Source organism: Pelobates fuscus, chromosome 3 (assembly GCF_036172605.1).
Source record: "Pelobates fuscus isolate aPelFus1 chromosome 3, aPelFus1.pri, whole genome shotgun sequence".
In the NCBI taxonomy this organism is placed as follows: Eukaryota; Metazoa; Chordata; class Amphibia; order Anura; family Pelobatidae; genus Pelobates; species Pelobates fuscus.
The window spans coordinates 221,007,538-221,020,036 of record NC_086319.1 but is presented as its reverse complement, the minus strand read 5'-3'; the positions used below and the strand labels follow the sequence as shown (position 1 = coordinate 221,020,036).

Here is a 12,499-nt window from a genome sequence, read left to right as displayed (position 1 = left end):
CAACTACACAATAATTCCACAACACATTACAGGTCTGTTACCTCATACTTGGGCCAGGAGCCCATTAGGAATTACTCGCTCTGCACAGCTCACACCCTCGGAGGGTTTTTGATCAATGACATCAAGCACATATTAAAGGATCCTCCAGAGAAATAGATTTTGGCACAGATGGCAGCTGGCTCAGTGGGCATTATATGCAGGCATTCGTGACAGACTCAGGGCTTGTGTAACGGGCATTTTATAGGGATGTGTTTCCATCTGTGAGCAATTATCCAAGCACTGGAATTGGCTAAATTATTCAGTGGACTAAGTGCCTAGTGCAACTTTCTTTATTGTTGCACTATTAATGTATAACCGCTTATTATTATTTACAGAAATACATGAGTAAACATCCTATACATTACTGCTTCACACTCTGACTGACTTAAGATAGCCGCCATGCTCTCTGACCTGTGAGTCATCACAGGGGCGGAGCCACTAGTTAAAGTGAGAGAACTTGTTGTACATTTCAGTTATAACACCTTCCTGCCCACCGAGAAAAAACCCCACAAAAAAAACAATAATAAAACAACAATAATAAACCATAGAAATACAGTTCATACACAGGCACCAGAACAATGTCACCAAAGCAGAATATTAGTCTTCAGGAGAAGGTTGTGGTGACATCAAAATTTTTTGGGTCCTATGGGAGGACCGTCTGAAGTCTCGTATTTGTTCTTGAAGTTGTAAGCGGTCAGGAGGGTGATGGTGGCATTGGGGATGGCCACCACCAGGCAGTATGTTGAAGGTTTTAGGACCAAAATAAAGCCTTCTTAGATTAGGTAAAATGGGACCGGGTGCATGGGGAACCTCTGACCCAGCGTCACAGGCCACCACAGGAGTTAGGTCCAAGTTTTCGGAGTCAAACCAAACTACATTCCAGATGTCTTCTGTTACTCTGGATTTTAACTCTGGAATCTTTGGAATCAGTGATGTCATCAAGGATGCGGGTAACTGGGAACGGGACCGCAGTTGGTCTACATGTTGTCTGGTAATGGATCCATCTTCCAGGCGGGCTCTGTACATCTTGAGTCACAAAGATTCCACAATTGTGGCAGGAAGCCACCGAGTTTTGATGCATAAGATCGAATCCAGACCTCTTGGTGGACTACAAAAATGGGAGACTCTTTGGAAGTGACCATCTTCTCTTGGGAATGCAATACATGTTCATGGACAGTCTTAGGGCAAAGCATGTCTAAAGCAGTCCATGGCCGTCTTCCTAGAAAAATCTCAGCTAATGTTGTACCAGTTGTAGCATTTGGTGTTGTTCTATAAGCAAAAAGAAGAGTCCAACTCCTGAGGCAATATGGACCTCTGGCTTGTGAAAGCCACTGAGGTCTTGAAGTAGTTCTCTAATGTCTGTACACACCGCTCTTCTTGACCATTGGTCGCTGGGTGGTAAGGTGCGGTTAACTTATGCTTGATTTTATGAACAGTAATAAAACTCTGGAACTCATGGCTCGTGAATTGGGCACCACTATCTGTGACAATGTCCCTGGGGTACCCAGTTGTGGGAAAGAGGTGCAATAATATGGCAATTGTTGCTTTTGCAGTGGACTGGGTAATTGGAATGACCTCAGGCCATTTCGAGTTGGCATTAATTCTAATTAAGAAGGTTTGCCCTCTTATGGGACCTAAAAAATACAAGGTGAAATCAGGGAACCATGGGCCAAGTTCAGGGTTGAATACCTTCTGGCGAAGAGTCTCTGGCAATTTGTGCACATCCTACACAAGCATTGACATATGTTGTGATATCAGCATCTAGGTTTGGCCACCACACATAGCCTTGTGCATTCTGTTTCATCCGTGTATTACCAGGATGACTAGTATGTAGCAAGTCCAAGATATGTCTCTGGAGTGTTTTTGGAATGACCACTCTGTGTCCTCATAAGAACCCCTTTCAATCCACAAATCACCCCAGCAAGAACATTACATTGTTAGGCACCTTATGTGAATTTAAGGGAGATCATTTGCTGAAAGATTAGAACAGTACTCCAGTGCAAACACCATACCTCCTAAAAGGCTGTGTTCCTGACAGCTGTGGGTGCTAATACATATGACACTATAAAAGACCTACTGTTTTCTGAGAAACAGGCAAGCAAGATGCCACATACATTCGGGATACTGAAGAACTAAACTCGTAATTCGCAGAAGGGATGAAAGAGGAAGTTTTCAGAACAGCAGTTACTCCCTTTACAACCAACTGGAAATACAGACCCTCACCGCAATGCAAGCTAGCTTACTACCGGTGCGGTAATACAGACCATGATTCCAAAACCTGTTGGTCTAAGGATCACCTTTGTCATCACTGCGAAAAAGTGGGCAACCTTAGACGGGTCTGCCATAGTAGCAATGTACAAGAAAAACAACCACAGTATACCAAGAAGAGAACTTACATGGTAGAGGAACTTACCTCGTCCTTTGAGTCAGACAATGATAAAACATTACACAAATTATCTATACATCGCCTGCACTCATCATATCTTGCAATGACAGTAGAAGTAAACATTGAAGGAAAGACATTTAAGATGGATGTTGATACAGGAGCGGCGCATTCAGTTATCACCCAAAAACACTGAAGACAACTACTTATCCAGGCAACTGTCCACCCAACCCCAATCAAGCTGCAGACATGTTCCATGCAAGCACTTCACCCACTTGGTTGTGCAAAGGTACAGGTATCATACAAGGGGCAAAGAAAGAGACTACTATTGGATATTCTGAAAAATGGCAGAGCACCACTCTTTGGCAAAGAGTGGGTTGCTCATCTGGGAATGCCTGACATCATTAAGAACTCTTGCGACACCCTTACAGTCCCATCAGGACAGAATGATAGATGGGTGTTGTGGCGAAACCGACCTCGCCACGTGTCCTTGGAGGGGGCTGATTGCCCGCCTCTTGCCTTTGGACTATGGACCAGACTTTATGGGAGTGTGATACCCCAGATAGCCATACCATGGAGCCTATTCATATAATGAAAGACTATGGGAAAGACTTTAGCTCCATGGCAATTGTACTGTGTGAGTAGGATCTGCGCGCTATTCGGTAGTTTTGTGCGTGCAGATCCCAGCTATCTGGGGATAGGTGAAATGTCTGTGTGTTATGTGTAAATGTGACGTTATGTATTTTAAAGTGTTTTATGTTGTTTTGCAACCATGTGGTTAATGGAGTCTGCCTTTAGTTCTGGGTAATTGGATTACTTCTCCAATTAACTCCAGGGCAGAAGGGAGGAAACCAGGGTGCATTGTGGGGATGTTTTTCTGCCAGCCAGAAAGGAACAAAAGATACTTTTAGTAACTTTTGTTTCCCTGGTCGGATTCATGCCATTTTTTAATATGTTGTTCCCCTGAATGGATTGATTGTGGATATGTATTTTTATGTGAATGTGATGTATGGTTTTAAAGTTATGAAAGTTGTGTAAAAGTATATTTTGAACTGTATGCATAATGGGATTATGTGTCACACTAAGGGGAGGGGATGTGTGGGAGGTAACATCTATGTCATTGGTTCTTTTATGCCTCCCCCTGGGTGTGGCCTGTATGTGTGAGGTGGAAATAAAAGCCAGGCTGGATGAGCCAGTGGAGAGTTCCTGTTTTACCCTCAAAGTGATGTGTCGTCTCATTATTGGGGGAAGGATTTATTGTATGCTGTTCCAGTTGACTGCTAGGAGTACAAGCCTATTCGTATGGTTCCTATTCAATGGTCTACAGCATTCATACGCTTGGGAGGATTTAAAGGTTTCTCGGATTCGGTGATTGTGGTGTCTGCCAGAGTGCTTGGAGTCCTCAGGAAGCACTAGGAGCATCCATTAACGGAGGTACCAAGTCGGGGTGCCAGGCGATCCGTTACATTGGTGGCAGCGGTGGGATGGCGTCCTAGTGTGAGGTAAAGCAGCTCGGAGACACAGTTCGTTTGAATTACAAAGGGAGGGCAACGCTAGTGCCCGTACAGCGCCCCTATCTACAAAAGAAGCAACGTCGGCAGGGCAAGCATGGCGCCCAGTTACAGTCAACAGGAGTTTGACTCTATGATGAAAATGCTGCTGGCTTTCTTTGGACCAGAACCCCCGGAGGAGAAATACATACAGAGCACAAGGAAAGTAGCGGCAGCGTATCTGCAGGGTCTAGCAGACAAAAAAGCAGCTGAAGGTGTCGTCCTTCCTCCCCAGCGGCAGTCTACGGTTCAGGGAGAGGAGCCAGTTATCCCCTCTCCCCAGCGGCTGAAAGTGTGTAAGGGAGAGGAGTTTGTTACCCCCTCTCCCCAGCGGCAGCTTAGCACACCAAGGGGAGATAGTAAGCCCCTCACCAGCGCAGATGGGACCGTGGTCTCTGCGCCCTGCCTACAGGGAGTACAGAGGGTCAGCCCTGCTCCCCAGCGGCAGTCTACGGTGCAGGGTGAGGAGCCTGTTATCCCCTCTCCCCAGCGGCTGAAGGGAGAGGAGTTTGTTACCCCCTCCCCCCAGCGGCAGCTTAGCGCACCAAGGGGAGACAGTAAGCCCCACACCAGCGCAGATGGGACCGTGGTCTCTGCGCCCAAGTTACAGGGAGCTGAAGGGGCCGTCCTCCCTCCCCAGCAGCAGCGTGATTTATTGGGAATAGAGAGCCCAGTCTCTATTCCCCAGGAGCAGGACACTGAATTGGGAGGAGAGACAGTCGGTCTCCCTCCACAAAGACTGAAAGTAGGCATGGGAGAGGAGATTGTTACCACCTCTCCCCAGCGGCGGATCATCAATGGGCAGAGTGTTCTAATGGGAGAGGAGCTGGTTACCACCTCTCCCCAGCGGCAGCTTAATGTACCAGGGGGAGACTGTAAGCCCCACACTTGTGCAGATGGGACCGTGGTCTCTGCACTTCCAGCACAGGGGGTAGGGACGGTCGGTCCTGCCCCCCCACAACAGGGCTGTTTAGCCAAAGGGGAGACAGTCTGTCTCCAGCAGCAGAGTTGTGTAACTCAAGGGGAGACAGTCGGTCTCCAGCAGCAGAGCGGTGTATTTAAAGGGGAGACAGTCTGTCTCCAGCAGCAGAGCTGTGTAACTAAAGGGGAGACAGTCGGTCTCCAGCAGCAGAGCTGTGTAACTCAAGGGGAGACAGTCGGTCTCCAGCAGCAGAGCGGTGTAACTCAAGGGGAGACAGTCGGTCTCCAGCAGCAGAGCGGTGTATTTAAAGGGGAGACAGTCGGTCTCCAGCAACCAGGCTCCAACCAGACTACTCCCGTGGTAGTGCTGGCAACAGGACAGAGTACCGCTGGTCTCTGCCCCCTCAGCAACCTACCAAGGCAGCCTACCAGTCCCCCACACAGCCGTGGTGAGGCACCTGAACCTGGACAGGATTCTCCCTCACCCAGGTGTAGTAACTGTTTATTGTGGGTGGGCTGCTCTGCTGTTTCTGTCTTGTGGGTGGGCTGCTGGACTAACAAGGGCACTGACCGGCAGGAGGTCAAGTACCCTGTTAGTCTGGGGGGTAAAGGGGAGAAGTGTGGCGAAACCGACCTCGCCACGTGTCCTTGGAGGGGGCTGATTGCCCGCCTCTTGCCTTTGGACTATGGACCAGACTTTATGGGAGTGTGATACCCCAGATAGCCATACCATGGAGCCTATTCATATAATGAAAGACTATGGGAAAGACTTTAGCTCCATGGCAATTGTACTGTGTGAGTAGGATCTGCGCGCTATTCGGTAGTTTTGTGCGTGCAGATCCCAGCTATCTGGGGATAGGTGAAATGTCTGTGTGTTATGTGTAAATGTGACGTTATGTATTTTAAAGTGTTTTATGTTGTTTTGCAACCATGTGGTTAATGGAGTCTGCCTTTAGTTCTGGGTAATTGGATTACTTCTCCAATTAACTCCAGGGCAGAAGGGAGGAAACCAGGGTGCATTGTGGGGATGTTTTTCTGCCAGCCAGAAAGGAACAAAAGATACTTTTAGTAACTTTTGTTTCCCTGGTCGGATTCATGCCATTTTTTAATATGTTGTTCCCCTGAATGGATTGATTGTGGATATGTATTTTTATGTGAATGTGATGTATGGTTTTAAAGTTATGAAAGTTGTGTAAAAGTATATTTTGAACTGTATGCATAATGGGATTATGTGTCACACTAAGGGGAGGGGATGTGTGGGAGGTAACATCTATGTCATTGGTTCTTTTATGCCTCCCCCTGGGTGTGGCCTGTATGTGTGAGGTGGAAATAAAAGCCAGGCTGGATGAGCCAGTGGAGAGTTCCTGTTTTACCCTCAAAGTGATGTGTCGTCTCATTATTGGGGGAAGGATTTATTGTATGCTGTTCCAGTTGACTGCTAGGAGTACAAGCCTATTCGTATGGTTCCTATTCAATGGTCTACAGCATTCATACGCTTGGGAGGATTTAAAGGTTTCTCGGATTCGGTGATTGTGGTGTCTGCCAGAGTGCTTGGAGTCCTCAGGAAGCACTAGGAGCATCCATTAACGGAGGTACCAAGTCGGGGTGCCAGGTGATCCGTTACAGGTGTAATCCTTGAAACAGCGTTTTCCTGAGGTTGACCAGTTGGGAAAAATAAAAAATGATTGTGTGAGGCTCAAGCTGAAACCAGATGTACATTCTAAATTCTTTAAGGCTCGGACAGTACCATTTGCCCTTTGAGCAGGAGTAGAAGCGGAACTAATCTGGCTTGAAGAACGGGGTGTCATTTCTAAGGTAGAGCACAGTGAATCGGTCTCACCTATTGTACCAGTAAAGAAATTAAATGGGGACTTTATGTGGGGATTTTCCTATGGTACTGAATTCCTAACTGAATATAGACCAGTATCCTCTAACCAAAGTAGATGACATCTTCTCCTCACTGACCACACTGGGGGACAGTAGTTGACAAAGATTGATCTCGACAAGCCTGCCTACAGCTTGAGGTCCACCTCCTTTTCTAAAAAATACCTCACCATTAACACTTACAAGTGTTTGTATGAATACAATCAGATGGTGTTTGGCATAGCACCTGCACCTGCACCAGCCATCTGAAGATGGATGCGATTTTAGTAGACATTCCTTTTTACAGTGTCGATTAGATTACATGCTCATTACTGGTCATACGGATCAAGAACACAAGCAGAACATTTTTTCAAAGACTTCAGGACCATGTTTCAAGGTGAACTTAACAAAATGCAAATTCATGTTGCCTTAATTGGAGTTTTGCGGCAACCTAGTAGATGCTGAGGGCATACACACTACTGAAGCCAAGGTCGACGCTTTAGCTCTCAAGGCTTCAGCCCCAACAAAGGTTCAACAACTGCGATCATACCTTGGCCTACTTTACTATAATACATTTCTTCCGTGGTCAGCAGAATGTCAACAAGGTTTTGAGGTCTCTAAACGGAAACTGTTGGCCTCACGTATGCTTGTACACTAGCCTCTCACTTTAACTTGCAACATGTTAACTCCAATGCTATGCTCTGTTATTGGGTGCATACAACTACAGAATACAGCATGGAAGTCGTGATGTACATGCCAATGCGGATGCAATGTCCCAGGTAACAGAAATGCTTCCAGGCTCTTTTCTACCCCACCACCACACACCTTCTGACTTCCAGTCAGATAGCAGCCCATACAATGAAGGATATTTTTCTGAACACAGTGATTTAATTTACACAAAATTACTGGCTTGCGACTGTAACAAAGGATTACGAACCTTATTACCGAAAGCGTATGGAATTGGCTGTGAATAACAATTGTGTCTTATGGGGAGACCAAGTGATTATTCCAGAAACACTCCAGAGAAATATCTTAGACATACTGGTCATCCTGGTACCACACAGATGGCAGCCTGGGGTTTGTAGAATGGGCATTTTACAGGTAATGTGTTTCCGTCGGTGAGCAATTATCCAAGCATCGGAATTGGCTGCATTATTTAGTGGACTGTGTGCTTAGTGTGAATTATTTAAATGTTTCTTTAGCAAATTACTAATTTTACTTTGATTATACATGTTCGTGTGTTTTTCCTACCAAATAGTTTAGTTTATTGCCTAACAAATGTATGATGGTTTAACTATTCTCCACATAGTGGTACTCTGTTTTCAATGTTTATGCACGTAGTTAAGAATTGTTGTTATGGTTTTACCATGCTTAGCAACTTTGCCTATGTTTTTTTCTCTTTTTGTGTTTTCTTATAATCCCTGCTAAATTTGCAATCAGTGCATATGTTATACTTTATTTTATTTTATTCAGTTACAATCTACAAGCACTTTGTTCTTTTTGTTTTATTTTATTATTTAAAAAAATAATTGCAGCCTATCATTTATATGTTATTTGAAAGATTTCTCCCTTTTCACAGATTAATATCCTACTATTAATTATTATGAATCATGAAATATATAATCTAACTTAAAATATTACCCATGATAATTTCAGTACTTTCCTTTTGTTCTAGTGATGGATGTTCAAGCTTTTGAGAGGTTATTGGGGCCATGTATGGAGATTATGAAAAGAAATATTGCAAACTACGAAGAACAGCTTGTTGCTTTATTTGGAACAAACATGGACATTACCGACTCTAATGCATGAGTAGTGATAACAAGCAGAACCAACATGAGGAAACGTAGCACAGTAGTGGTTGGTCCACTGGAAATGTGTCTATCTTTTGTGTAGATACCAAGCATACCTATGATTTCTGTTAGCCCTTTTAGTGTCAGAAGAGCTTGCAATTCATTACCGCTTTGCACTAACTCACAAATCACACTGAAAGGGGTGGTACTTTTGTAACTATTACGTTTTGTTGTTTTTTTTCTACACATTACTACAAAAATACCGGTACAGAACATTGTGATTTTATAGATAAACATAATTTGCAATATTTCCTAAACATTAGGGTGTAGAAAGGCAGTATTCTGATATAGAAGACCCAGCATGTTTCTCACATTGCTGTTACTCAGTTAATATATCATATACGTATTAACCTCGAGGATGATATAGGTAATGATATCCCAGCAATACAAATTCATGCAGTTAGTTTAATTAGCATGGTTTTATATATAAATTGCCATTTTTATCACCAACAATACACAAAACGCATGCCACCTCAGATTTATGTTGATCGGCTTATGTGTCATTTACTCATAAAACTAAATGACAATGCTTTGTTTACAGAAATACTTTATTTCATACACAATAAATAGACCATACACAATTGACTATTTTAAGGTAAAATTTGTATTTATAGTCAAAGCCAAATAGTAATTTGCCACCACGACACATTATTTCTTTACTGCTTAATATTTTAAGGATTACAAAAACCTTCTTTATTCACGCTGTGCTAATTTGATCATAAACAGAACATATCTGAACTAAGTTTCCTAATTTGCTTTAAACAACTTTAAAAAAATCTGTTTCATTTCATAATTTGAATATAAAAATGTACTTTTCTCATCAGTGTTAAACTGTAGTTTTCTAATGGATGGGATAAGGAGCTACATATGTTATAATAATAATAATAATTAATAATAATAATCTGATCTAATGGTGGGATATGGGTCAAAAAATTATTTCCATTTAACGTTTTTTTTCCAAACCATTTTTGCATGATGTCTCCACAACACATCCTGCTTCTAACCACACCTTAATTTTTTTTTTATAATATGTACCTGGGCATACTGTTGTATAAATAATATAATGTTGTAAGCAAAAACACCACAATAATTTACACCACAGCTGTATCTCTGTAGCCATTGCTGAGAACAGGAACACTTTGAGGTGTAAAGTAACAGAACAAAGTAATGATTGAATGTCCTTCAGTTTATAGAGGGCTGGTAGGTGTACGGCTTAAGAGTCCCCTAGGAAGTAAGGGTTTAGGCTGTCTTTAAAGTAACCTCTAAGGACTATGTATCAAGATAGGGTGATTAGCAATCAAACTTGGGTTCCACCATGGATGCAAAATGTGTGAAAGAGGTCTGTATAGAATGATTTGATTGTGAAAAAAATAAATGCAAACACTAAGGTAGAGAAGACCACCAAGTCTACAACAGACAAGTAAACATACAAAAGATACAGCAGAAGACAAAGGAGCAATTTGTGTATGTCCTTGCAGCATATACTTAATAAAGGTATACCTTAAACCAAGAACACAAGTAATTAGAAAAAGAAGCATTGTCAATCTTTTGTTTCTAAAGCAGATTTTTACACTGCTTATATGAATCATACAGAGATGCTGTCAAATTTATGAACACATCAGTGCTAGGACTGTGCTCAAGATAAATTATGGGTTATGTATAAATCGTCTTAAAATTGCTTTCACCTTTGTGCCAGTTTTGTGCTCATGCGCCATTTTTTTAACATTTAAAAAAAGGTACCCACCTTTTTATAAATCCATGTCTTTTTTTCCCCTACCTTTACTTATAGTTTCCAACACTTATTTATTAGTTTTACTGATTATATACACATTTTTTTTCCATTCCTGTTAATTATCCATTGATTACATTCATGAAAAAGGCACACAATTTAAAAGGATTTTTCATACATTAAGCAAAAAAGAAGAATAAGAAAGTGTCTTACCTATAACAGAATACAATCTTGCAGTAAATGGGAAAACAATTTTTTTTTTAAATGTTTAATAAAAAAGGTTAATTTTGAGCCACCTTTTTTTACATTGGAAGTTGGATGCAAAGAACTAAATAGAAAGAAAAAAAATAGGACAGGAAAATAAAATGATAGAGGCACAGTAATGAATATTTTGCAGAAAATAAGGGAATACATTGGGGGAAATAGGAGAGGCGAACAGAGAAAGTAAAAAAAAGGGGGGGGGGGGGAACTGAACACTTTCTATACATAAATCCCAGTGTATCTAGAACAGCATATAAGCCATATTAAATTGTGTTATCTATAGAAAAAGGTGACACATACAGTACTAGTAGAAGATGAGGGTGTTATGGGGTTACAGCTGACAGTTTAAGAAAGCATTGTAGAGAGTAGATGGTTTTGGAAGAAAGGTTTGTCTAATATAGAAATTAATATATATTTAAAAGATATGAGGTTGTGAAGAATAGCATTATAAAATTAAATCAGAGGAACCCGACCTGATCTTTGGAAAGTTTAAACAGCCCCCAATATATATGGAGATCATTTTGTGACTTAACATGTATTGTTGCATATTGTTCGGGTTACACTAAAACAGTATTATGGTATGCCTAGTGTTTACACATTCCTTGAGAAACCTTATTCTGTCCCTCTTTAAATGAAACATATTGTTGTACAGATTTGATCAAATTGTGCTCCTTTTGACTCTGCACAGTATCATGTAAAACGACACTATATTGGTGAAACAAGGATAAAAATCAGCTGTTGTATGATTGTATTTAAATAGTCTACAGCTGTTTCCTCCATTCTACAACATCCTTCAAAACACAGCCTTCTTGTCTGACAATAATACTATTGTGGCCACAGACTGCTCTGATGACTTTGTTTTAGGAAATAGCTCATCTATGGTTTCTTAAACTTTGTAGAAACATAGCAGAAAGGAGCTTGTAGTTAATTTCTTATCCCCAACTACCAATAATTCAGTAAAATTGTAATTGCCCACCACACTGCAGGAGTCAGAAATATCACAGTACCATTAAAAGGCCTCATTGCTATTTTCTTATACCTGATGGCCATAGGTTAGGGTTGCCACCCTTTTTGGAAAAAAAATACCTGCCATGCTAATTTGCATAATGAATTATGTATGCATGACAGCACAGCACACAACGTACATAAAAGAACGAGAACATTTAGAAGCAGAAAATTCCCTAAATCACTAATAAAATACTTACAATGTTTGTACTTTGTCTGACTGTGTGTATGTGAGACAGTGTGTGTATATATTGTCTGGATGAGTGTATGTGTATGTATAGCAGTGTGTCATTGTCTAAATGTGCATATATAAACTAGGGATCGACCGATATTGATTTTTTTAGAGCCGATACCGATACGATAATCTGTGAACTTTCAGGCTGATAGCCGATAACTTACCGATATTCTGTACATTTACCATTTTGAAAAAAATATACTATTTCTAAAGGTAAATGCACAACATATATATGCCACATGTAGTGTGTGCAGTGTTTTTAGACAGGGGAGCTGTGTGTGTTTGTGTAGTGGATGCAGTGTGTATTTGTGTAGTGTGTGTGTGTGTGTGTATATAATGAATGCAGAGTGTGTTTGTGTAGTGTGTATAGTGAATGCAGTGATTGTCTGTGTAGTTTGTATATATAGTGAATGCAGAGTGTGTGTGATTGTGTAGTGTGTGTATAGTGAATGCAGTGTGTGTGTAGTGTGCTAAAGTCAATGCAGTGTATACAGTGTGTGTTTGTAATGTATGTGTATATAATGAATGCAGACTGTGTGTTTGTGTAGTGTATGTATAATGAATACAGTGTGTGTGTGTTTCTGTAGGTATGTAATTTGTGTAAAATGGGTGTGGGGAATGGGAGGCATTTTTAATTAAAAACAAAAAAAATTGTCCCCCCTC

General features: G+C 41.4%; 1 protein-coding gene across 1 annotated transcript in view; it reads left to right on the top strand.

Annotated features, from left to right (window-relative positions):
- PRKAR2B (protein kinase cAMP-dependent type II regulatory subunit beta) overlaps positions 1–10,113 on the top strand; it is a 143,061-nt gene extending 132,948 nt beyond the window's left edge. Inside the window, exon 11 of the mRNA XM_063448096.1 lies at positions 8,432–10,113. Coding sequence (XP_063304166.1) covers positions 8,432–8,565 — 134 coding nt within the window. The 3' untranslated portion in view covers positions 8,566–10,113. The remainder of the gene's footprint in view (positions 1–8,431) is intronic.
- The last annotated feature ends 2,386 nt before the right edge of the window (positions 10,114–12,499 follow it).